This window comes from Rhagoletis zephyria, unplaced genomic scaffold, assembly GCF_001687245.7.
Source record: "Rhagoletis zephyria isolate East Lansing unplaced genomic scaffold, Rhagoletis_zephyria_1.1 Rzeph_scaffold_01190, whole genome shotgun sequence".
Lineage (NCBI taxonomy): Eukaryota > Metazoa > Arthropoda > Insecta > Diptera > Tephritidae > Rhagoletis > Rhagoletis zephyria.
In genome coordinates, this window is record NW_016158274.1 from 115,277 (window position 1) to 141,002 (window position 25,726).

General features: G+C 33.5%; 1 protein-coding gene across 5 annotated transcripts in view; it reads right to left on the minus strand.

Annotated features, from left to right (window-relative positions):
• ClC-c (chloride channel protein 3) overlaps positions 1–23,493 on the minus strand; it is a 33,094-nt gene extending 9,601 nt beyond the window's left edge. Inside the window, exons 1-3 of one of the 5 annotated variants that reach the window (XM_017616373.1) lie at positions 23,314–23,491; positions 22,823–22,943; positions 3,977–4,283 (exon numbers count right to left, since the gene is read on the minus strand). In XM_017616373.1, coding sequence (XP_017471862.1) covers positions 3,977–4,283; positions 22,823–22,909 — 394 coding nt within the window. In that variant the 5' untranslated portion in view covers positions 22,910–22,943; positions 23,314–23,491. Of the gene's footprint in view, positions 1–3,976; positions 4,284–22,822; positions 22,944–23,039; positions 23,268–23,313 lie in introns of those variants that run through there. The other 4 variants (XM_017616370.1, XM_017616369.1, XM_017616371.1 and 1 more) reach the window with 4 other exon arrangements.
• Between the last annotated feature and the right edge of the window lie 2,233 nt (positions 23,494–25,726).

Sequence of the window (25,726 nt, forward strand, 5' to 3'; positions counted from 1 at the left end):
AAATACTAGCGGAGCGGACAAACAATTAACAGTTCACACTTGCAAGCATTATCATTAGCCAATTGTCATATAAAAACGTTTTAACTAGGGCAGTGCGATTATTCGATTACTCGAGCAAGTTAGTTAATCAATTATTCGGTTAATCAAATTACTCGAGTAATCAAGATTTGGATTACTCAAAACGATGATTAATCAAGTTACTTGACATATGATTACTCAAAAAATAATAAGTTTGCTCGTTAAAAGAGTTTGCTTTGGAAAATGCTTTTTTTCTTTTTTTCATTTTTATATGAAAAAAAAAAAAAATATTTCAATTTTTGCAAACAGAAACGTTGTTTTCAAGGTATCAAAGAACTTCAACTACTTTATATGTAAAGAGTAGTTTGAAATGCTGATTACTCATTTTACTCAAAATGTTGATTAATCATAAAGCAAATTACTCAAATATTTTTGTTTTTGGTTAATCACAAATCTGGATTACTCGAGTAACTGAACTTTTGAGTAATCATAATTTCCAATTCATCGAATAATTGAGTTACTTACTTTGTGATTAATTAAAATTTTGAATAATCAATTAATCGCACAGCCCTAGTTTTAACTGAACCACCTGAAACTCAAATAGCTAGACATGCCTGTGCATTAGGGTGATCCAAAAATGCTTGTGAGAAAAAAAAATTACGTCGGAATTTTTATGCTCTCACGCCCTAAGATAGCGTTATATCGAAAAACATACCCCTTTTTTAAATCAAAAAAATATTTAGAGGTCGCTCAAAGTTTCTCATGTGTTTTATATGGGAAAAAAACTATTTTTCGTAGAAATCGTATAGAATCTTTGAATTGACCATTTTTTGAGTTTTTTGGGGGGGACTCATAAACAATCTATATATATAATACGCGAAACGATTTTTTGTCCAGGAAAAAGATCTGCACCGTTCGCTCGTCGATTTTCAAAAATGGGGTGTCAAATTAAAGCGCTTGGCATGGTATGTAGATGTGCAAACTGGTATTTTTTTTTCGAACAGAGTTACCACCAGTAGAACAATTGAATATAAATTATTTAATAAGCAATGCCGTCATAACCGCTCCGTTNCAAAAATGGGGTGTCAAATTAAAGCGCTTGGCATGGTATGTAGATGTGCAAACTGGTATTATTTTTTCGAACAGAGTTACCACCAGTAGAACAATTGAATATAAATTATTTAATAAGCAATGCCGTCATAACCGCTCCGTTCGATGGATTTTCCAAAATGAGGTGTCAAATTAAAAGGCTCGGACTGAAAATATGCAATAGGGTTTTACTTTTTTGAAGAGTTGCCACCTATTAAAAAATTATATTCAAATTATTACAAACTGGGTATCAATCGAAATGGTTTTAAAAAGCTTTGTTTCTTTGCTGAGCTATAGGAGGGTTGCCACCTGTTTAATAAATCAAATTCAATTTGAATTAAGGGAATTAGTTTGGAGAAATATGTTTCCACATATGGGTGCCAAACGAAAGGGGCTCAGAAGGTAGTAGTTTGAAAATATTTTGAAGAGGGTTGCCACCTGCTTGAAATTTCGAATTTCGGTAACTTATCCACAAGTCATATGAAATGTCAAAATATGTGTGTCAAACAAAAGAGTGTTAAGAAGTCTGTAGTTTGAACACTAACCCCTATATTCTAACAGAGTCACAAAACATAGCTCATCACTGTTGTGACTTCAAGTGCGCCGAGAAGTGTGTCACAAAAAATTCGATTTTGAGTGGTAGAAAAATACACAAAAATTTAAAAAAATGAATTGAAGCGGCAAGCTTTGAGGCGCGGTAGAAATCACAGCAGTGATGAGCTAAGTTTTGTGACTTTGTTAGAATACGGCTGTAAGAATAAATTTGTGGTGTTGGAAGAGGGTTGCCATCTGTTAAAAAATTAAATTCAAATTATTAAATAAGTTAAATGAATTATTAAAATGTTGGTATCAATCGAATAAGGTTTGAAACATGAAGCGAAAGAGTGTTAAGAGTGTGAGTTTGAACATTTAGAATGTGTGAAGAGGGTCACCAAGTTTCTGTAAAGGGACATTAAAATTATTTGAAAGGCTTTATTTTTGATTTACATTTAGGAGGGTTGCCACCTGTTAAAAAATGCAGCTCAACTTATGTAAATTAAGGCAATTACCTAATTCAAATATGTATTAAAATTTAGGTATATATGTATATTGGTGTCAAACGAAAGAGTGTTAAGAAATCCTTAGTTTAAATACTAAAAGAATTTTTTAGGTGTTTGAAGAGGGTCGCCTGTTCAAAAATTCAAATTATTTAAAAAGTTAAAAGAATTATTAAAATATGGGATCAATCGTAATGGCGTTGGAAAGGCTTTATTTCTTAAATATATTTAGGAGGATTGCCACGTATTTTATAAGCTGCATTCAAATTATTTAATAAGTTAAATGAATTTTTAAAGGATGGATATCAATCGAAAAGGGTTTGAAAAGGCTTTCAGGTAGGTTCTGCACTTCATTTCAGAGTGAATATAAACCAAATTAGCTTCGAACTCAAATGGAGCTTTGTAGAAGTTCACTCGGAAATAAATTGTATAACCTGCCGGTTTATTTCTGAAATATGAAGGGTCAAAGTTAAGACCTGGGCCTGTAGATGTGCGATAAGGTTTTATTTTTTGAAATTATAAACTTTCTACCGGTACAGGGTGATTTAAAATTTAATTATATTAAAAACCGACTATGCGAAACGGCAGCACGGAATTAGAAGAAATATGACACTCGAATCGCTTAACGCCGTGCCGATTGAAAAACATAGTTTTTCAAGGATTCTATACTATTTCTAAGAAAAACTGTTTTTCCCCATGAGAAACTTTGAGCGTTTTGAGTAACCTCTAAATATTTTTTTTTATTTAAATAAAAAAGGGTATATATTTTCGATATAGAACAATCCATGCGGTGCGACTTTACTTTCTTTGGACCAACCTAATGCGCATACACATGTGCACACGATATACTATAAATATTCGCTAACAAATGGATAAACTCAAATTTGTTAATTAAATCAAATATAGATATTATGCAATATGTATGGCGGCAGCGACTGTGACATAGTGGCCACAAGTGAACACTACCCTTCCGTAGGGCCTAGACTTGAGCCCAGTTTCCGACTAACATCAAAGAGAAAAGAAAAGGTTTACTATTCTATCTATTATCTATCTATTTACTATGTATGTATGTACATACATATGGCTATGTACATAAATGTGTATTTAATCGTATATAATTTCATATACTAATTTTGTACCAGTCTCGAATATCACCACATACATACGTACATACATACTTATTGTATGTAGAAACAGTACCCATCAGCGATTCAATCAAACGTGGAACGTGCAAAGATATGTTATACCCTGTAGAAAAAAATTATCAATTGATAAAAAAAAGTATCCAACTTGTAGTTAGCTTTTTGCGAGGTTCCAAAAATATTTCACTTTTAATTAGCCAGGCAAACTAACTTAAAGCGAGCTGTAAAGTCATGCAGCCGTAATGGGGAGTTTGATTTCTTTAAACAAGTTGAGTTTAAATTCTCTCTTCTCTTCTCTTTTTTCTGCACTTTACAGACGCTTTTCCGAATTCAGAATAAATAAAATGAAAATCTAAATTTTATATTATCATTTTGATGTTATGTCTGATGGAATTCGAACAAAAAAAAAGGTTTTTTCTTATTGATATTTTACGTCGTATGCAGAGGTAACCACCCTTGACTATTTCGCGGCCATCGCCATAGAAGTATAGTTAGCTATCCCCAAAGAAATTGTACAGATCATAGTGACCTTTAGGTCCAGCCTAATAAACTTTAAGTTAACTTATGTATAGTTGGATATATTTCCTGCAGGGCATGTACACGAATACATATGTACATATGTATATATGCTCATACGAATACATATGTCAACAATGGCAAATGCAAAAACTTTTTATCTTTCATACTCACTGTCATTGGTATCGCCGAAAGCGCTATGTGTTGGTACATGATGGTGATTCCGTGAGTAATGATGCTCACGCTCGCCCTCTAAATCAGAATCCGCTGAAGTATGTCGCTTGTAATTGAAATTAGATGAATGCCCAGCATCGCCTGGACTTGAATGTGGTGTGATATCGATCATTTCCTCGTCGTCGTCCGCAACTGTGAGTGCAGTTGTTGTAGCAGTACCGTTGCTTTCCTTTGTTAGAGATGAGGTAGCCAATGGATGATCCTGAGTACTAGTAATATCTCCTACAACACCTGTGTGACCGTTTGACTAAAAAAAATAGGTTAATGAATGATTTAATAAAAACTAAACATCTTACTAAATGAAGGCTTATCTATCTACAGTGTACAATGTACATACAATGTTGAAAGAGATAGTAGAAAAATGGCAAAATTCTATAAGTTATACCTTAATTAAGCGCATGATGACGGGACGTCTAGTTGACTTACAATTTGCCAAAAAATTATAAAAGTTTTCAGTTTTTACTTCATTTTACGCTTAACCACTATGAACAATTTTTCTTTTAACCAAATTTTTACCAAAGTGTGTTTTAAATATTCGCGAACGTTATAACACATGCATTTTTTTAACTTAAGTACGTCGTACTTCTCTTTATAAAGCAGATAGAGATTACATACATATCGTCACCTGAAATGCAAAAAGCCGTAGCTAGCACCATCATCGAAAGACAAATGGCCGTAGCTAGCAACAAATCCAAAATTAATTTTTTAACTAATTATGATGCATTTCATCAAATTACAACTCCCTACATCATTTTATGAAAAAAATATATATATTAGTTCGGACTTTTTGCAGTTCACGTGACCCATAAATACACTTTTTTGAAATTTGAAGCGCCCTAGTTGCAGAAAGTTGATATTCAACATTCTAATTAAAATGCAAAAAAGAAATTTAAATTTCGTTGATATCTTGTGGTTCCGCCAAAGGTTGGAAAATTCGCTTTAAATATTATAAGTACTATCTATGAAGTTGTATCTTTTCAAATCGAAGTTGTTGTGCTCCTGATTTCATATGTAGGCAGTGGAACCTCGTCTCCTGACCAATACAGTGGACCCTTTGGGCAACAACTCGAGCATTGCCATAAATTGCCAGTGGTAAATTCTAATACAATGATTGAATGTAAAATCCCTGAAGTTAATTTATCTATTTTGAGCACTGATCAGAGGTACCTATGGCAAATATATTTGCTGGCAATGGTAGCAGATGATCGGGTTGATGTCATTAAAGTAGCCCTCGGACGGTAGCAAGATAACTTGAAATTGAAAAGCCTATGCATATGAAGAAACTTTGTGAGCCCAAGAAGAAATCAGTACGATCTGTAGGATTTTTGATGCTGACTAGGAATATAATTAATTCTGAAGCAGTTGACTACACGGAGTTGATTAGACTGGTCAGCATGTAAAATAAGTCCTGTACCATTACTTCACGACATTCCTTCCGAGGATTTAAAGAAATACCTGGAAATGGAAGATCCGCCGAAACTTGAAGTCCAATCATACTCAAGCTGTAGAGAGACTCGTGAAAATGGTAACCGATGCAAGTAAGAACTTGATTGGGCACGAGCTTAGAAAGGGCTACATTTTAAACAAGCTCAAATCAAGACTTGAAATACCTTGATTTAAAAAAATTTGACTTAAAAGTCAATGCATGAAGAAACTTAAGAATTTCTCAATTTTTAAGTGTTTCCTGTAAAATTTTAGAGCTCTGCACAGTGGTGGAAAAATAAATAGGGACACGATATTTTACCAAATTTTCCCTATTTTTCAATTAATTAATTCTTTTCCAGCCCAACCGACACGAGGGGCGCAGTACGCATGACGTACGGAACTTTATTTATTTTTTTTTTGTTTTTTGGCGCCGAGTCGTGGAACAGGAGTTTGTAAGTGTCGAGATCTAAAACTACTCAGCTACAGAATCAAATTCATCAGCTGATTGGATATGCTAAAGATAGTATCTCAATTATTGAGAGTGGAAATGATAGTTTTCTTTATAGTAAAAATCGAGTCCGATTTGAAGTTTAAATATTCATAATTTTTTTATAAAATTATAGCTCATTGTCTAACAAAAACCATTAAAATTCATGTTTCAAACTTTGCGCAAAAATTATAAAAATTCTGCAAAATTGCATCTAAATTTACAACTTTTTAATCAGATTTTTTAGAATTTTTTTGAGTATGCAGTTTTATAGCCCATTAAATTTTAGTAGAATAAAGTGCAGTTTTAACCTCCTAAAAAATCACGTTGATTTTTGATAATTTTTATTCTGAATGTATTATGCACTTAACTAACGAGGCACGCAGAAACAGAAATTATCTTTTTTGGACGAGATTATTTTTCAATTACAGCCATTTCATAATCCCAATGATAATGAAAATTATGTACCTAAAATGTACTATATCTCCAGAGGTAAGAAAAGTATTAAATGGTTCCAAAAAGTTTCTCTCTCGTTGGGGTTGGGCGCGTTTCGCAAAAAAAGTTCGAATATCATCTTAACACTGATCCTAATGCAGTGTATATGTCGGGATATGGAACATTTTATTATTATTCTTTTCCGACAAGTAAAGTGAGAAATTCAAAAAGCTGGTGAAATCAAATTTTTTCGAGAATTTTCACAAACTTTTAAAGCAAGTCCTGCAAATCAAGAGTACGAGGATTGAAATTAATACTTAAATAATGCCTATTCGTTTAGCTGCATTTTAGTATAGCTGCAATTTTCTGTTAGGAGGCTTATTTCGGTAGGAGTTTTATAAAATATGAATGAACATTTTTTCGTTTAACAGCATCACGAGATCAAACACAACGATTAACTCTGTCCATTACGAAATGGTCTTATGACTGTAAAGATTTCAAAAAACAGTTTCCAATAACCGAGTTTTTTAATAGATAATTACATGTCTATCAAATTTATTTGTATACTGTTACTAATTTTCCGCATAGCTGCCTTTTTTGCTTAAGTGCAGCAAAATGTTTGCATCGAACGCGAATGCAGCTAACGAAACGTATTGTATAAGCGCCTTTTTTAGTAATGTGATCCCAAGTTATAGTTAGGAAGGTGCCACACCGCCTTGTCGATTTCATTTTTTCATCAAAAAATAGGGCTCGTAAGTCCAACTCCAGTTCGCTGATCAACAAAATATTTTTGCGGAAAAGTGTTCCTCGCAAAAATACTGTGGCCAGCGCAGCTGGAGTTGGATTTACGAGGGCTACTTTTATGAAAAAATTACATCGCCATCGACATCGACAACCATAATGGGGCCGCATATAAATCAAACTTTTATACAGAGCTTAGAAAAATTTTACAAATTTTCATTAACATTTTTAGTTTTTTAATCTGACTGCTTAGAACTTTTTTGAGTGTGCAGTTTTTGAGTATGCAGTTTTGTAGCCCAATAAATTTTAAGATAATAAAATGCAAGTTTTAAGCGGTTGCAAAATCGCGGGAAGTTGCTTTTGAACGATAACCTTTTTCAAAACTTTTTTAAAACTTGCTTAAGCCCCTTTAGTGTGGGACCCATATTGTGATACATATTTCAATTACCTAATCGCCACAATTCAAGTTGAATTCGCTTGTTAAAACATGTGGAAACCTTACAAAATATAGTTCTGAATAAAGCCTTTCAAACGTATTTCGATTGATACCAATCTCCTTCAAACACCTCAAAACTAGTTAAAATATTTAAACTAAAGATTTCTTAGCAGTCTTTTTATTCGACCTTTCAAACAGGGGGCAACTCTTACGAAAAAATAAAAATGTTTTGCACATCTATAGGCCCAGCCCTTGAGACCTTTTTTTTTGTTTAATTGAATGAACTGTGCAAATCTGCATCCGAAATTTCGTAAAAGAATCGAAATGTGCATAGTTTATTTCATTTTAGAAAATTCGGCAAAAATCGGATAAGATCTTTACGAATTCTTTAAAATTTCTCTACAATTCAGATACCCTGATGAAATGGTTTGCAGGGACAATATGAACAAACTTGTTTGAAGAAAAAATTTTTACCGAAATGAGTTTGAATGATTTGAATGTTTTCCATTCATTCATTCACATTCTTCCATTTGAAGATAGAAACTTTAAAACAAAATGTATATTCATAACTTACAAAATTCCAAACGCTGAGTGTTTTGTATGTGAAGTAAAACATTCAGATCTACTGTACTCTGTTTGGCTAGAAGTTTGAATGAATTCATGCAGCCCTCTAATATGTAAGTATAGCATTACAAAAAAAAAAAACATATTCGTAAATCCGAATTTCAAACATTGTACAAAAATTAATCCTCTACTGCGTACAAAGCTAAATATGGTGTTTATACGAAAGCTATTTGCAAATCACAGCGCACGGCAGTGCGCGCGAGTGACGAAAGCAGCCACAGTAGCTTGCTGAAATGACTCGCTTATATACACACGAGATTTGGAAGTTTTTATCCAGACGTCCAATCGACATGTTTGAGATACTTGCAGAGTGTGTCCAGAAAATGTATTCAAGCTTCATAAGCGATTAACCGGTTTCTTAAAAATTAGGCTAGTGTTGCGAAACAAAAACCGTCTTTTTGCTTTTGCCGGTTTAAGGGGCATGTGGGCAGACCCAACATATTTAGTGTTATTCTATAGGCCAATACCTTTCAAACGATACCTTACATATTAAGTTCCGGCCACTAGTTGGAAAGATATAGAGGTAAATGTGTTTTGGTTGGTGTCTCCACTACGAGATGCTTTGGTATGTATGTGGCGTCTGTACGTACCTTCATTTAATTTTGTTCAAACTTTCAGGAATTAAAGCACACAAAAAACTAAGAAGGTTTTGTTCCAGGATTGGTGTGGATATCAGTAGAAGGGTCTTCAAACAAGCTATCTAACGCTATCTTTTGTGTTTATAAAATATAAATATGTCATAACTTTACCGCCTGAAAACTAAAAATCGGGCTGCTGAAAATATACATTTCGGTCATTTGCTCAAAAACTGGTCAGTCGATTTTATTTTAAGTTTCCACATCTGGCCCAAAACCTTAGCTTTCATCTGGTATATAGCTTATATCTGGGAAAACTCTTGTAGTGGAGATATTGCTATTCAAATTGAAAAAAATGTCGCTCAAAAAGGGTAAAATGGTTAAAAATTAACATATCCGTCTAATTTGGTTACTGCAAGATATAAAAATAACATATCTAGTTCCCCGAAAAAAAATTGCCCATTCCTCGATTGCCACTTAAACCGAAATTCTCTGCAAATCGGGGAATTTCCCGCGAGTTGACAAGTTGAAGGATGCAGCTGTGCTAATCACTTCGTACATGTCTTGGAAACCACAATTTATGTGTATTTTAGACTTTTTTTCATTCACATGTCGAAATTGTAACATTTTTCCGCATTTTAATTGCAGGTATGTACACAGTATTTAACTATGCTACATGGGTTTATCACCCGCACTTAACCAACCTGGGAAGACGCGTACAATATTACCTACAGTTGTACATAAATATGTATGTATAAATGCATTTAGTTCACCCAATGTGCCGCTACTACTCACTTGTATAAATTGCCTCTGAAGTAAAGAAGTAAAACTTCCTAAAAAAAGCTCATGTGTGCGCCCCACACCCGGTAGAAATCTTAACAAAAATAAACTACGAGACTATCAGACGAATACAGTTGTTTATTGTATCCAAAGTTGGTACCAAGTTCATAAGTTTTTATCATATCTCATATTTATTTTTAATTTTTAATTTTTTCGAATACAAAGGATATGATCATTCTTTTTCGCTTTATTCCGTATTCGAAAAATTATGTGTTTCAGTAGACACATCGATTTGAATACATAATTTAGATTTAGATAATATTTTTAGCAATTTATTTGAGAAAAATAAAACATTTAGGTTATTATTTGTATTTTCGTCGATTTTAAATTTACTACCCCAAAGTAATTGATATCAAATAAAACACCTCTTTGAGGTAAAATTTTCGAGTGACGAAAGCTGAACTAGAAACACAAAATTTATGATATCAATTTCGTGACGAAAATTATACGCAAATGCCTTGGAAACGTACGGAAAATCTTTTTTTTTTTATTCGGAACGTTGCGAAATTCCGTTTACTGCTAGAAACACGAAGTAAACAAGTAAGAAAGTCTAAGTTCGGGCGGAGCCGAACATTAAATACCCGGCGCAAGTACCGCTACATGGCAAGCCGGTGTGTATAAATTGAGTAAATTAGCGTCCTTAAATTTCGAAATATTGAAGTTTCAAGCATTTCTGAAATTTGCCATTATATGAAAAGTGGTCGTAATTCCGAAATACGAAAACTGCGATATTTTAGTAACTACTGAAGATTATTCACTCAAAATTGATATTTACAATAATTTTTAGGCGAAAAATAAGAATATTATAAATTTTTGGAAATTTTCAACGTTTTGCTTCTATGTGGCAAGCACAATAATCATACCGAGTTTGGTACAAATTGGTACGGTTACCGAGATACATATATGTGATCATAAGTGGGCGGTGCCACGCCCATTTTCCACAAATTTTATCATAAACGTATTTCTTGGAAAAGAATTGCTGCAAGCATCAATTTTGAGTAAATTAGCTTTAATATTTACTGATTTATCGAGAATTTCGTATTTCTCCAAATTGCCGTTATATGGGAGGTAGGCGTGGTTATTGTCCGATTTTAAAATTTTTCGGCCATTTGGTATGCTGTAGCAAGACTAACAACTGTGGCAAGTTTGGAAGAAATTGGTGCAGCGGTTACCAAGATATACACATGTATCCATAAGTGGGCGTGGCTACGCCCATTTTCCAAAAATTTATAATATTCTTATTTTTCGTCNTTACACTAAATTCAAAAATTCGTATTCGATGTTGCCTGATATATAACCATCTTGCGCTAAAGCAGCAAATAATACCATAAAACAATACTTATTTTCTTGATCTAGTTATTGGCAAATAAGATTGACTGCGTTTATGCTGCAAAGTTTCTTCTTCTTCTTTTTGGCGTTGTAACCGCCTAAGCGATGGACGGGGCAAGGTAAGGTAAGCGTGGAGCCTTGCGTTGTCATGGAAACGAGCGCAAATTCGATGATGGGGTTTTGGTGGGGGAACCTCCGTCACCGAGCACTGGTGTTCACCACGGTGGGCGAACGTCTAGCCAAAATCCGCATCAAAGCGAAATTCATCAACATCTCGCTCATCTGCGCCCGTACCCCGACAGGCGTCCAAGGATCTCTTTTATGAGCGCTTTGAGCATACATATGAGATCTGCCCCGACACGATATCGAAATCGTGATTGGCGATTTCAATGTCAAGGTGGGCAAGGAGGGATCCTTGGTGCAATTGTCACAAAATTCAGCCTCCACTGAGGCTGATCGACATCGCAGGGCATGATTTATGTAGTACTAAGTTCCAACCAACCTACAGGGCCAAGATGCGATCGGGCGCAACGCGAGCCATGTGGGACCGTTATAGGGAACTGAAGAGGGAAGCGTGACTCATTTGCCGCAATAAGAAGAAATAGACCGAAATATGTGAGTGCGTAGAGCTTGAGATGCTGACCGACAGGAAATACGCCGGAATATGTTATCAGAGAGTTAGGCGACTTACGGCAAGACCAAGGCGAACTCCTGTAAGAACTTTAATTACACTTTTTCACGCTATTGAATGGCAGCAACACTAAAAGTAGTGGAGAAGATGAACCCGAATCCCCAGTTGATGACGATGGAGTCGATGCCCCAGTTGATAAGCCATGCATCAACTCTTATGCAGAATATGGTCAGATGAACGCATCCCCGACGACTGGAATTTAACTGCCCAATCCACAAGAAAGGCAACCCCACCATACGCGCCAATTATCGCGGGATCAGCCTTCTAAGCATAGGTTACAAGGTCTTATCGAGTGTATTGTGTGAAAGACTGAAGCCCACTATCAACGAACCGATTGACGTGTGTCAAGTTAGCACTACACTTTTCGAAATTGGAAAAGTTAGCTACGGCATTAATTGTAGTGTTTTTGTTATACATTGGTTTTGGAAAGAAAACATTTGTAGCTTTCGTTTTTTAAGAAAAAATGGTATGTGGTGCTAACTTGACTACACTACATACCATTTTTTCCTAAAAAACGAAAGCTACAAATTTTTTCTTTCCAAAACAAATTTACAACAAAAAAGCTACAATTAATTCCCTTGTAACCTTTTCAATATCTCAATTCTGTCGTCAATGGTGCATAGTGTCAAGTGAGCACTACATACTAAATTTTTCAACTCAATTCTTTCCAGAAAAACGAAAGCTACAATTTTTTTCTTTTCACAACAAATTTTAAAGTTAAAAGCTACAATTAATGGCACAGTAACTTATTGGATAGCTCAATTCTATCGACTAGGTGTATGGTGTCAATTTAACACTACATACCATTTTTTCTTAAAAAACGAGAGCTACAATTTTTTTCTTTCCACAACAAATTTACCACAAAAAAGCTACAATTAATGCCGTAGTTAACTTTTCCAATTTCGAAAAATGTAATGCTAACTTGACACACGTAACTGATTGGGCCTTATCAGTTCGGCTTTAAACCTGGCAAATTTACCGTAGACCAGACATTCACAATACGCCAAATCTTGGAAAAGATCCGCAAGAAAAGGATCGACACTGACCACCTATTTGACGACTTCAAAGCCGCTTTCGACAGCACTAAAAGGAGTTGCCTCCCAGCAGACACAGTCTCTAACGTTAGAGAAATTTGGATTCTCTAATCGTTCTCGAGTCGATGACGAAGTTAGAGAACTACATTAGAGTTCGATTCGAGAACCATTTGAGAAACAACGTAGATTCAAACAAATGTAAATAAGCGATATTCCAAATGAATGAATCACACTGTACAGCACTCCGCTGGGTATTGGACCAAACCAACTTTTTTTTAAGAGATTGAGTCATAAGTAAAAAAAGTTTTTCGAAGTTAGCCTCCGAAATCGAGATATGGGCCTTCGAAGTTCGAATTTGGACCTTTGGTAAACAATTATTTTTAATTATTGCACGTAAAAAGCAAAAAAAGTAAAAATACAGACGTGGTCCGCCTTTTGCTCTTATTTATATGGTATATTACTTTTTTCGTGAAAAGTTATATTACAGGCGCTATAACGCGACAAAGGTCAGATCTCCGAAAAATTAAAAACTTAATATTTCAGAAAATTTTGAACTGATTTTTAAATTCATATCGTTGTAAAGGTGATTTAACCTCCTTTCTTGTGATATGAAAATTTGTATACTTCGTATATAAAAATTTGAGAAAAAACACATTTAAAGGAAAAAATACCTTTTTTTGTATAAAAAAATATTTTAAACAAAAAAATTACTAACCGATTTTTAAAAGGTTGGTATCGTTGTAAAGCCGCTTAAACCCTCTTTCTCCTGATATGCATATTTGTAGACTTCGTGAATAAAAAATTTTAGAAAAAACACTTAAATTGAAAAAATAACTTTTCTTATCAAAAAAATTTTTAAAGAAAAAAAATACCCATTAATTTTTAAAAAATTGGCATCGTTGTTAAGGCGATTAAACCCCTTTTCGTTTAATACGCATATTTGTACACTTTGTATATACAAATTTGAGAAAAAACACTTAAAATTTTTATATACGAAGTATACAAATATGCATAACATAAGAAAGGGAGTTTAATCGCCTTTACAACAGTACCAATTGTTTAAAAATCGGTTGGTAATTTTTTTGTCAAAAATATTTTTTTTTATAAAAAAGGTTATTTTTTTCTTTAAGTGTGGTTTTTCTTAAATTTTTATATACGAAGTATACAAATATGCATATCAGAAGAAAGGAGTTTCACTGCCTTTACGATACTATTTTTTTAAAAATCGGTTAGTATTTTTTGTTTAAAATATTTTTTTATAAAAAAATGTATTTTTTCCTTTAAATGAGTTTTTTTTTTNTTTTTAAAAATCGGTTAGTATTTTTTGTTTAAAATATTTTTTTATAAAAAAATGTATTTTTTCCCTTAAATGAGTTTTTTTTTTTAATTTTTATACACGAAGTATACAAATATGCATATCAGAAGAAAGGGGGTTTAATCGCCTTTACAACGATACTAACGTTATAAAAATCGGTTGGTAATTTTTTTGTTTAAAATACTTTAAAAAAAAAGGATTTTTTCCATTTAATTTGTTTTTCTCAAATTTTTATATACGAAGTATACAAATATGCATATAAGAAGAAGGACGATTTAGTCATCTTTCCAACGATACCAATTGTTTAAAAATCGGTTAGTTTTATAAAAAGGTATTTATTCATTTAAATTGTGTTTTTTCTAAAATTTCTATATTCGAAGTATACAAATATGCATATCAGAAGAAAGAGGGTAAATCACCTTTAAACAATGTAAACTTTTTAAAGATCTGTTCAAAATTGTTTGAAATATAAGGAATTTAATTTTTCGAAGAGCTGAACTTTGACCCCTTATAGCACCTGTAATATAAGCTTGCACAAAAAAAACTTCGAACTTCGAAGGCCCATAGCTCGATTTCGGAGGCTAGCTTCGAAAAACGGAAAAATCACTTTTTACCTATGACTCACTCTCAAAAAAAATTGGTTTGGTCCAATACCCAGAAAAAAAGTTGATTTTGCCGTGCAGTGTCATAAATCATTTTTAAGTTCAAATAATTCATTATTATTTTATTGCAAATACAGTTAATATGAAATTTTACAAACAAAGCGTTTTATTTAATAAAGCAAAACACCAGTTTGAGATTCACATTCGAATCCCATTAGAAATCAAGATTAGAATTCGATTAGAATTAATATGTTGCCCAGTCGGGAACTATGTCCCATTTTTGTTGAGATCACTATGATTCTCTATAGTTTTTCCGAGTCGTTCTCTAACGTTTGAGATTGGAGAATGTGGCTAGTTCTCCAATCATTCTCTAATCGATAACTAAGCTCAATGTTTGCTGGGGTATACGCCGCGATGTCTGAATTTGGCATCCCCGCGAAACTGATACGGCTATGTAAAATAAACGTTGAGCAATGCCNCTCTATGATTCTCTATAGTTTTTCCGAGTCGTTCTCTAACGTTTGAGATTGGAGAATGTGGCTAGTTCTCCAATCATTCTCTAATCGATAACTAAGCTCAATGTTTGCTGGGGTATACGCCGCGATGTCTGAATTTGGCATCCCCGCGAAACTGATACGGCTATGTAAAATAAACGTTGAGCAATGCCAAAGCTCCGTTAGAATTGGGGAAGACCTCTTCGAGCCGTTTGGTACCAAACGGGATTTTAGACAGGGCGACTCCGTTCATTTGATTTCTTTAATCTGATGTTGGAGAAGATAATAAGAGCTGCAGAACTGAAACAATCAGGAACAATTTTTTACAAAAGCGTACAATTGCTGGCAGATGCCGACGACATCGACATTATCTGTAAAACCAGGAGCTCGTCTATTCTGACTTCTTGGAATCATGCGATTTTTTATTAAAAATTTTCAACTGCTGCTATTTTTTCATAAAAATCGATAGTTCGATAAATAATGAAAATAATTAATAAAAAATCGCGCGATTGTGTATTACAAATTTTCGCCTGCGGCGCTTTTTTCATAAAAATCGATAATTCGATAAATAATGAAATTAGTTAATAAAAAATCGGGCGATTTTGTATTACAAATTTTCGCCTGCGGCGCGTTTTTCATAGAAATCGATAATTTGATAAATAATGAAAATTTTTACACATGTATACAAATTTTCGCCTAAGGCGAAACAAAAAATCTTTACTTCGGTAAATCATTAAAAAAAAACCTTATTATGTGGCAGCACCGACATTTTAGTTCAATTGGTCATTCGGTCATTATAAGTTGCGTTCCTTATCTCCCAGAAATAGCCAGAAAAAGTCCGAAGTAGTCAGATCAATTGTGATCAGTCATATTTGATCCACTTTTATAGCAAGTGTGATTTGCCTAAGATCCCATCAAGCATGATTATTCATTTGTGACCAATGTTTATATCATTGATGCTTCACAGGTATACGATTTTTTCCATAAAATTTTACACATTACCCTTAATATTTTTATAGAAACTTTCATACAAAGTAATGACGAGTATTTCTATTAGGATTGTCCGTCATATTATCGGTCATATGATTGTCACTGTTCTTGCAGGGTAAATTTATCGAATTTTCCTAATTTTTGTACAAAGGTAACAAAGNCTTCACAGGTATACGATTTTTTCCATAAAATTTTACACATTACCCTTAATATTTTTATAGAAACTTTCATACAAAGTAATGACGAGTATTTCTATTAGGATTGTCCGTCATATTATCGGTCATATGATTGTCACTGTTCTTGCAGGGTAAATTTATCGAATTTTCCTAATTTTTGTACAAAGGTAACAAAGTTCTACGGGGAAAACTGTTGGATAATATTTTTACTATGGCGAGACAGTTTCGCCAATCTGCTGTGTGAAATTAAACCTTTTTTGACAGCAGCAAATTTTTGATAACCGCGGATTTATGCGGAATAAACTATTACAAATTGAAGTGAAATTAATATTTTAAGAAAACATCTACCATCATTGATTGCAATTCATCAATTTAAGCTTTTATTTAACGAAAAATGGCACACATCAACAAGGAACGGATCTTATGGAAATTGCCTTTTTTCTGTTAAAGAGATAGAGTATATTCGATTAAGAATGTCCACGATTTAGATTTCCTTGATCCCACATATGTATACACATTTGATGTTGCCTTTTTTTGCCTTTTCTACCTTTAATTGTAAAGGGCAAGGAAAAAGCCATTATTCCTGATATTATGAAAGTTTTAAACGTTCCATATTTAAAGTGGGCGCCACTTGTATCAACTCACGTCGAGCGCACGTTTAGTACATTCAANGTTATCATTGATGCTTCGCAGGTATACGATTTTTTCCATAAAATTTTACACATTACCCTTAATATTTTTATAGAAACTTTCATACAAAGTAATGACGAGTATTTCTATTAGGATTGTCCGTCATATTATCGGTCATATGATTGTCACTGTTCTTGCAGGGTAAATTTATCGAATTTTCCTAATTTTTGTACAAAGGTAACAAAGTTCTACGGGGAAAACTGTTGGATAATATTTTTACTATGGCGAGACAGTTTCGCCAATCTGCTGTGTGAAATTAAACCTTTTTTGACAGCAGCAAATTTTTGATAACCGCGGATTTATGCGGAATAAACTATTACAAATTGAAGTGAAATTAATATTTTAAGAAAACATCTACCATCATTGATTGCAATTCATCAATTTAAGCTTTTATTTAACGAAAAATGGCACACATCAACAAGGAACGGATCTTATGGAAATTGCCTTTTTTCTGTTAAAGAGATAGAGTATATTCGATTAAGAATGTCCACGATTTAGATTTCCTTGATCCCACATATGTATACACATTTGATGTTGCCTTTTTTTGCCTTTTCTACCTTTAATTGTAAAGGGCAAGGAAAAAGCCATTATTCCTGATATTATGAAAGTTTTAAACGTTCCATATTTAAAGTGGGCGCCACTTGTATCAACTCACGTCGAGCGCACGTTTAGTACATTCAAGGATTTTTTTCGCGAAAATCGAATGAAAATGCTGCCAGAGAGCTTCAAAATGAATTTCGTGGTTCAATGTTACTACAACTATAGTGATTAAAGTTGTGTGAGTTAAAAACTCGAAGGGGCAAATAGTCAAAGATTCAAAGAAATTTTTAAAATAATGAAACTAGTTCATAGTTTTTCTCTTTAAACTTGTAAAATAAACATTTCGGAACTAAATATGTTTTTTTTTGTTAGTTTTCGGTTTTTGTCTTTTTAGTTGCTCTTTTTGCTGCCTATTTCGCTATTTTTATTTGCCTTTTCTAGCGTAGTTCATTATTTTATTTTGCATTTTTTATAGGTTTTTAGGTCCTAAAAATCTATTCCCTGCACATCAACAATCTATGCGATTGTCAAAATTTTCTATACATTTGCCAAAATTTTCACTAGCCTCATGACATATATATATAAATTCGCCTTGCCTCATGAGCTACGGAAATTTTATTCACCTCATACTTGTCAAAAATTTACTCGCCGCGAACACACGCGCCAGGTTCACACACGCTCAAAGTTTGAAATTGTGACTTACATGTTTTTTGTTAGATAACAACCTACTTTCATAAAAAAATAATAAACTTTAAATAAATGAAATCAAAATAGCCAAAGAATGGTAAAATGTCTCTTCTCTATTTATATTTTCGCCACTGTATTTAAGTATAGGGTGTTCTATCCGGATAATCCGGACAATCGAATATCTGCTTAAATAATTCGAATATCCGGATATCCGAATAGTGTATAGATATCCGGATAATCGAAACAAAATATTATGAAGTGTTCTATTATTTATTTGACCACTTCATATATCGGTAAATTTGAGAATAATTTTACAAATCCGTTCAAATATTTAAGAGTATTCGGATAACCATATGAACGGATACTAACCGTATATCCGTAATACTCGCCTTTTATCTGTATATAAGAGTATCCGAATAGAATATCCGAATTGTCCCAGCCCTGGTATGTATGTATGTATGTAACCTAACCCAAGGCATATCTATTAATAGTTGTGTTTCCTTGGGTTATCCAGCTCAGTATCAGTAATAATTATATACCACTAGCACAAGGAAGACGAAATTATAAAAACTAGTATCGCCCAGTTGTCGAAATTCAACATTTTTTCATATACTTCTGAATTTTGATTGTCACCAATGACAATTTGAAGTCCTACACCAAAGGTATAGCGAATTTACAGGAAAATTTAAAACCAAATTCTTCAGTAGCTTCGAAATTAGACGGAGAAAAGAACCTAGATTTTCATTGATAAAAAATATGCGAATATGTCGGTATGGTGCGATGAGATACCTACCGCTTCCTCACTGACTAATATGGTAACATATACCAATTCAGACTGTAAATACGTTCTTCAATTATAATGGTCTGAGATAGGATTTCTTAGGATAGTTCTCAATCCCTGCGTCACCTATCGGAAGACAACCACACTGATCCTTCTAAAAAACTTTGCACCAAAAAACAACAAATTCTTTCCTTTTTATATGGATACAGATGTAGGTGTATCAAATTCCATTACCTTATCATAAGTGGTTACAGAGATAAGCGATATGAATAGTTCAGTATGGGAGGTGCCACACCCCCTTTTCCACAATCTACAACTTTTTGCCGTAAATACCGTATTGATAGCTGTGCTAAATCTTAGAATCTAAGCATTAGCGGTTATAGGGATACGCGATATGAGAAGTGAAATTTGTATGCGAGGTGCCACGCCCCCTTATCCAAAACCTGCCACATTTTGCGATAAGTAAGGTATTAATGACATATCGTCGCCTCAGAAAACGGATGACGAATGTGCAAAATCACGATTTTGGGATTTTGATGCAGATTTACTAAGTTGGACATGCTTTTTCGAATTCTGCAATCCATTTTTTTTATATCTCCATTAGTTTTTGAGATATTTCGTGCGCATTTTGTCGTATGTTACATAATATTAATGATTGGGTATGCCTTTTGTTGTATGTGCTGAAAATGCGTCACATACGACAAATTCCCATACAAACGTACCTTTTTTTTAATCATAAAACGTTTGTCATATGTGGCACATACGACAAATTCCCATACAAATGTAATCTTTTTTTAATCATAAAACATTTGTCGTATGTATCGCAAAACTTTGAACTTACGACAATTGGATGGTCCCCTAATATAACGATACAATTAAAATTGAAAATTAAACTAAGTAACTAATTTTAAAATTTTAAATTTTTAAATTTTAGCTTGCACTGAGTCTCCAATGAAATGAAAGAGATAAAAATGTACAAAAGACTGAATTTAAGTATTGTTTTTTGTTTTTATATAAAGAAAACGTATGTTCGTAACATATTTACAGCATAAGAGATGTACAGATTTTTTTTATTAAATACATGATTATGTTTTTGTTATGTTTTTTCTAAGAAGTAATCATTATTTAATAAATATGTCTGTTTTTTTCATCAAATTATGCCATCGTCGTTGAAATAGATACTTTACTATTGTCGTATGTTCTGTGGACAAAACAAAGTGGTGAGTAAACGCTACTTACGACAAATGTATACGGAATGAAAAGTAAATTTTCTCATTAACGTTAAGAGATATTAAATGTAAAAATATGGGAAATCAAAACTAATAACACCAACTACGTCTCCTTCAAAAGTTACAAAAATCTACCGTACAGTTTCGGATTAATTCGACCTTAAACTTCAAAGTCAATTTTCTCAAAACCGTGTTTTGTAACATTCGACATCCGTTTTCTGAGACGACGATATGTAGCTGTGCCAAATGTCAGCACGTTAGCATAATCGGTTGCAGAAATAAGCGATATAGGAATTTCTGTTTGTACGGCGGTGCCACGTTCCCTTTTTCAATTTCTACCATTTTTCGGCGTAAGTAGGGTATTTACAATTTATGCATTTATGCGTAATTGGTTTTAGAGATATCGGTTTTCACATTTTAATCTGTATGTCAGATGCCACACCCAGTACGTAACGGGATTAACTTTTCTGGATTAGAGGAAGTTATATTTATTTATTAATTTATTTGTTACAGTCTTGCCACTTAAAAGTACAGATAGATATTTTTGATATACAGTTGTCCACAAAATAATAGGAGTGCGATATTTTGACCAGTTTTGGCTATTTGTCTTTTGTTTATTTAATGTTTATTATTTTTTTGTAAAAGCCTAGCTGGCTATACAACAAACACCATATAAATTCAGATTTTAAACTTTGTATAAAAATTATAAAAATTTTGCAATTTTTCACCCAAATTTCAAACTTTTTAATCAGAATCTTTAGAAAAAATTCTGGTATGCAGTTTTGTAGCACATTCAATTCTAGTCTGAAGAAGTGCAAGTTTCAAGCGGCTAAAAAATTCCGTTGATTTTTGGCAATTTTTTTGCTGGCAGTGTCCTCCATATAAAAGAAAATTGTCGACATACTTTGTATGGAAAAAACGTGAAACACCTTTAACCAAAAAAATTCTCAAAAATCAACGGAATTTTTTAGCCGCTTGAAACTTGCACTTCTTCAGACTAGAATTGAATGTGCTACAAAACTGCATACCAGAATTTTTTCTAAAGATTCTGATTAAAAAGTTTGAAATTTGGGTGAAAAATTGCAAAATTTTTATAATTTTTATACAAAGTTTAAAATCTGAATTTATATGGTGTTTGTTGTATAGCCAGCTAGGCTTTTATAAAAAAATAATTAACATTAAATAAACAAAAGACAAATAGCCAAAACTGGTCAAAATATCGCACTCCTATTATTTTGTGGACAACTGTATAACAAAGTATGCGTATATCCTTCAAATTGGTGTATGTTTCATTAAAATCGAGCGAACGGTGCTCTCAAACAAGGAAGTTCAAAATTTTCTTGTGGCATATCTCGGCGGTAATCTCGTAAACTACTGAACGGATTTAGATGGGATTTTCTCTAGTATTCTCTGTATCGATAGGAGAGTGACCTTTTGTATTTAGAATTTTCATAGGGTTGCCACCTGTCTAAAAAACTATAAGATCCGCACTGTTCGTTGGATTTCAAAAACTGCGGTGTCAAATGAAAGGGGTTGGTCTCTAGAAAATCACTAATGTCTTATTTTTTGAATAGGGTTGCCACCTGTTAAAAAAGTTACTATATTCAATCCTAATAAGCGTAGGCGTCAGTACTGCACCGTCAGTCAAATAAAAAGACTTAGGGCCGGTTACTCAACGTCTGGTTAACACTAATCTGCGGTTAAACATCGTTATCGACGTTACCGACTCCCTGTTATATGCATGGAGTCGAAGGCGTCGGTAACGATGTTTAACCGCAGATTAGTGTTAACCAGACTTTGAGTAACCGGCCCTTAGCCTCAAGATGTGTAATAATATATTATTTTTCTGAGTAGGATTTCCACCTGTTTAAAAACTCTAAGATCTTCTCGTTCGTTGGATAAAAAAATGAGAGACCAAATGAAACTGCATGGCCTTCGCATTTACAAAAACTTTATTTTTCTATTTTTTTGAGTAGGGTTGCCAGCTATTAAAAATTACTATCTTCTATACAAAGTATAGAGCAAAGGCGAGATATTTTGACCACGCTACTGAACGGATGTAGACAAGATTTTTTAAGTATATAATAAACGAAGTACATGATGACATATGATTTCTTTCTCCGAATTCGTAAATGTACATACATATGCATACATTCAGCGTGGGGCGAACCCTCGCTCATCCGTGGCCGGCTAGTTTATATATAAATGAACTCGCTAAATGCGGAAAAGTACATTTAAATGAAATAATATTCACTTAACTAAATATTTAACATAAAGGCGATTTATTTGAATCAAGCTAAGAGAAACAAATAGCAGAATATCTGTTTGTGTATACATTTATTTGTCAGTGCTACCAAATCGTGAAGCAAACACAGAGGATCATAAATTGAACCAGATCTCTGTCAGGATCATATCGTTGTTGTTGCATTTGCGTGCAAATTTTTTATCCGGATCCCGATCATTGCCCAAGGAAAAACAGCAAATATGCCTTGACTTAACCTACTTTTTTGAAATGTCCACGATCTTATTTATGTACAAACAAATTTCTGAGTGACAATAACTTAGTTATAGGTACTATAAAATATCCTTTTATCATATTAGGTGCACCTACACAAACCTTTACACACACATAAATACATTTACATACAATGGCCGTACGACTTACCTTTTTCAATACCGACTGATAGGCCGTAATGTAACTATTCCCTTCAGCTGCAATCTCTCTGCTACCTTTTAATGGAAATTTTTCCATAACGATTTTAACTTATGCTGTAATTACAGTTCCTCTGAAACGAAAACATTAAACGGTGCTGGTTATGACTTTCGTTTTGTTTTTGTAAGGATACGAGTAGGAATAGCACTCATTAAAATACACAGCACACCCATTTCCGTATGGTTTGAGTTTAATCGGTCGAGCACAATTATTCTTCCCGGTCACAGATTTAACAACTTTGAACTAAAATATTCTCCGAGCAGGTACTTCCTTGACAATTTTAGATCCATTACGTTGTTTTATTCTACAGCTACAAAATGGTATTTATTGCAGTCTACTGAAACTTCGAGCTTTTCAATGCACAACATGTCTGCATGCACAAACAAATTGCAGATGAACCTTATCTTTAAATACAAGTAAAATACAAAACTCAGTAAACTTACGATATATAAAAGCACGTACTCATTCTAAAAATATAAATAATTACGAAAATTTAAACAGGATTCACTTGAGTTCTTTGTAAATTGAAAAAAAAATTGGAAAATTTTCTCTGCACTCACACACGATCAAATTGGAGAAAAAAACTAATGACGTGCTAACACTTTATTGCTCAGTGTTGCATTAACTGCGCAGCAGATTAAACTAGCAAAATTTGGACCTATATTGAAATTGAATAAGCGCCCTCGCTAATGATTTTCCGCGTAGTTTAGGTTTAAATAACTCGACATTAACAATGTTGCGACTGCTTTTTATGAAATGTTGCAAAAAAAAGTTTGATGTTTTAATCGTTAATAATTTTATATTTATTTGTTTAGTATTTTGTAAGGTTGAAAATAAATGCATCTCTGCTCGATATAACATGTCTGAACTAAAGTGAAAGATGAAATGTCAGCTGTGCCTTAGGGCTAAGGCACATTTCTTCGTTTTCTTTACGAGCACTAAAGGCCATGAAGAGAACAAAAAGTTCTGTACTTCGCTTCTGTAAAGAGCGTGTCAGACGTGGCAATATATTTCGATGCAATAAATTTCGGAAAGGCTGGCAAATTGAGAAATCAGTTGCATGAGCAGTCACACCTTGCATGGAAAGTGTCTTTCGAAAGAGGTTTTTATTTCCGAGCGGCGAATTGCAGGAAAAATTTCTGAAATCGCTTTTTGGCTGTTCACACAGCGAATGAGTTTCTGGTAATCTTTCTCGATACTAAAATGCAACCATGGGCGGTGGGGTTGTCGTTTGTTTGCTATTTCTCTTGTAAAAGCGAGAAAATATAGATTATAATTAACATATTTGTCGTGAAAACCAAAATTTTACGATTAAGTATATTAAGCAAAATAATACATTTCAAGCATTTTTGATATTTAATTCAACACTATTTTTTTGTCATTTTGCACAAATTCACGATCAGGGCCACACGGCAACACTCGATTAGTTTGACAGCACTTGCAGAAGAAATAAAAATGGCTAGTGCAGCACGAGCAAGTTGAAATATATTTCCAAAACCGATTTTCGCTCTTGCAGTTGCAGTCCCACCTTGCAACTTTTATTTCTGAAACTGATTTCCGAAAGGTGACAGAAAAATTTTTCTGGCTGTTCACACATCGAAATAAAATTTCTCTTTCTCAATTTGACAGCGAATTGCGTGCGAAAGACGGAAATATTGCCACGTGTGACAGGCTCTTTACTCTTCTCTACCGATTATTTCTCTCAAGGCGAATTTATACAAGGCGGTGTTGATGGCGAATTTAGATTTTCGCCGCGTACTTCCGAATGTCACAATGATGTGTTTGTTGTAAACAAGGCGAAATCATATTACAAAGAACACATCTTTTTGACCAAGGCGAATTAATATAAGGTGATAGCAGGAGTACAAAAACAAAAATTTACATGTATTTTGTTTTTGCTTTGGCGGCATAAACTGTCAAAATCTGTAAGAGTGTGTGTAGAAATTCAAACAAAATTTTTCAATTTGATATCAGNATTAAGAAGTACCGCAGCGAAAATCTAAATTCGCCATCAACACCATCTTGTATAAATTCCCCTTGATTTCTCTACTTATAGTGAATATACGTCATTAGTTGTGTTTTTTTACAAATTATCCAGTAACTTGCCAGTAACTCTCCAGTAACTTTATTTCTAAGAATTCGCTCTCACAGAAAAAATTTGCAAAAAAGTACGCGAACGCTTTTCCAGTAATAATTTGCAAGTTTCATGAACAGCTGATAAATTGGTTGTTTATTCGCAGCATATTCCCAATAAAACGATATATTTTATATTTAAATATGTTTGTTTTGAAAATTTCCACAATAAAAATCCACAAACAGTTTCCTTATTAGTTTAAATTTCATACAGCAACATGCGATCAGCTGTTTTTCGTACTGGCAAATTCTTACAAGTAAAAATTTATCCAGTAAAATCCAGTAAAAACTTGCAACTTCAGCTGTCATTTTTCGCTCTCTCAATTTCCCCTACTTTGCAAGTTTTTGCGTACGAAAACGCCAAAACATGAAAATTCGTAAAAACTTTTACTGGATTTTACTGGAAATGAGTAAAAAAACGCAACTATTCTCTACTACTCATTACCAGTAGAGAACAGGGCGGCGAATTCATATCTCAATTCGCCTTGGTAGAGAATTGTTACAGAAACGAGCTACTGGTGTGAATTTTTGTATGCTTGCCGAGGCGAATTTATACAAGGTGGTGTTACTGGCGAATTTAGATTTTCGCCACGGTACTTCTTATTGTCAAAATGATGTGTTCGTTGTAAACAAGGCGAATTCATACAAACAACAAACACATCATTTTGACATTAAGAAGTCCCGCGGCGAAAATCTAAATTCGCCAGTAACATAATCCAACTA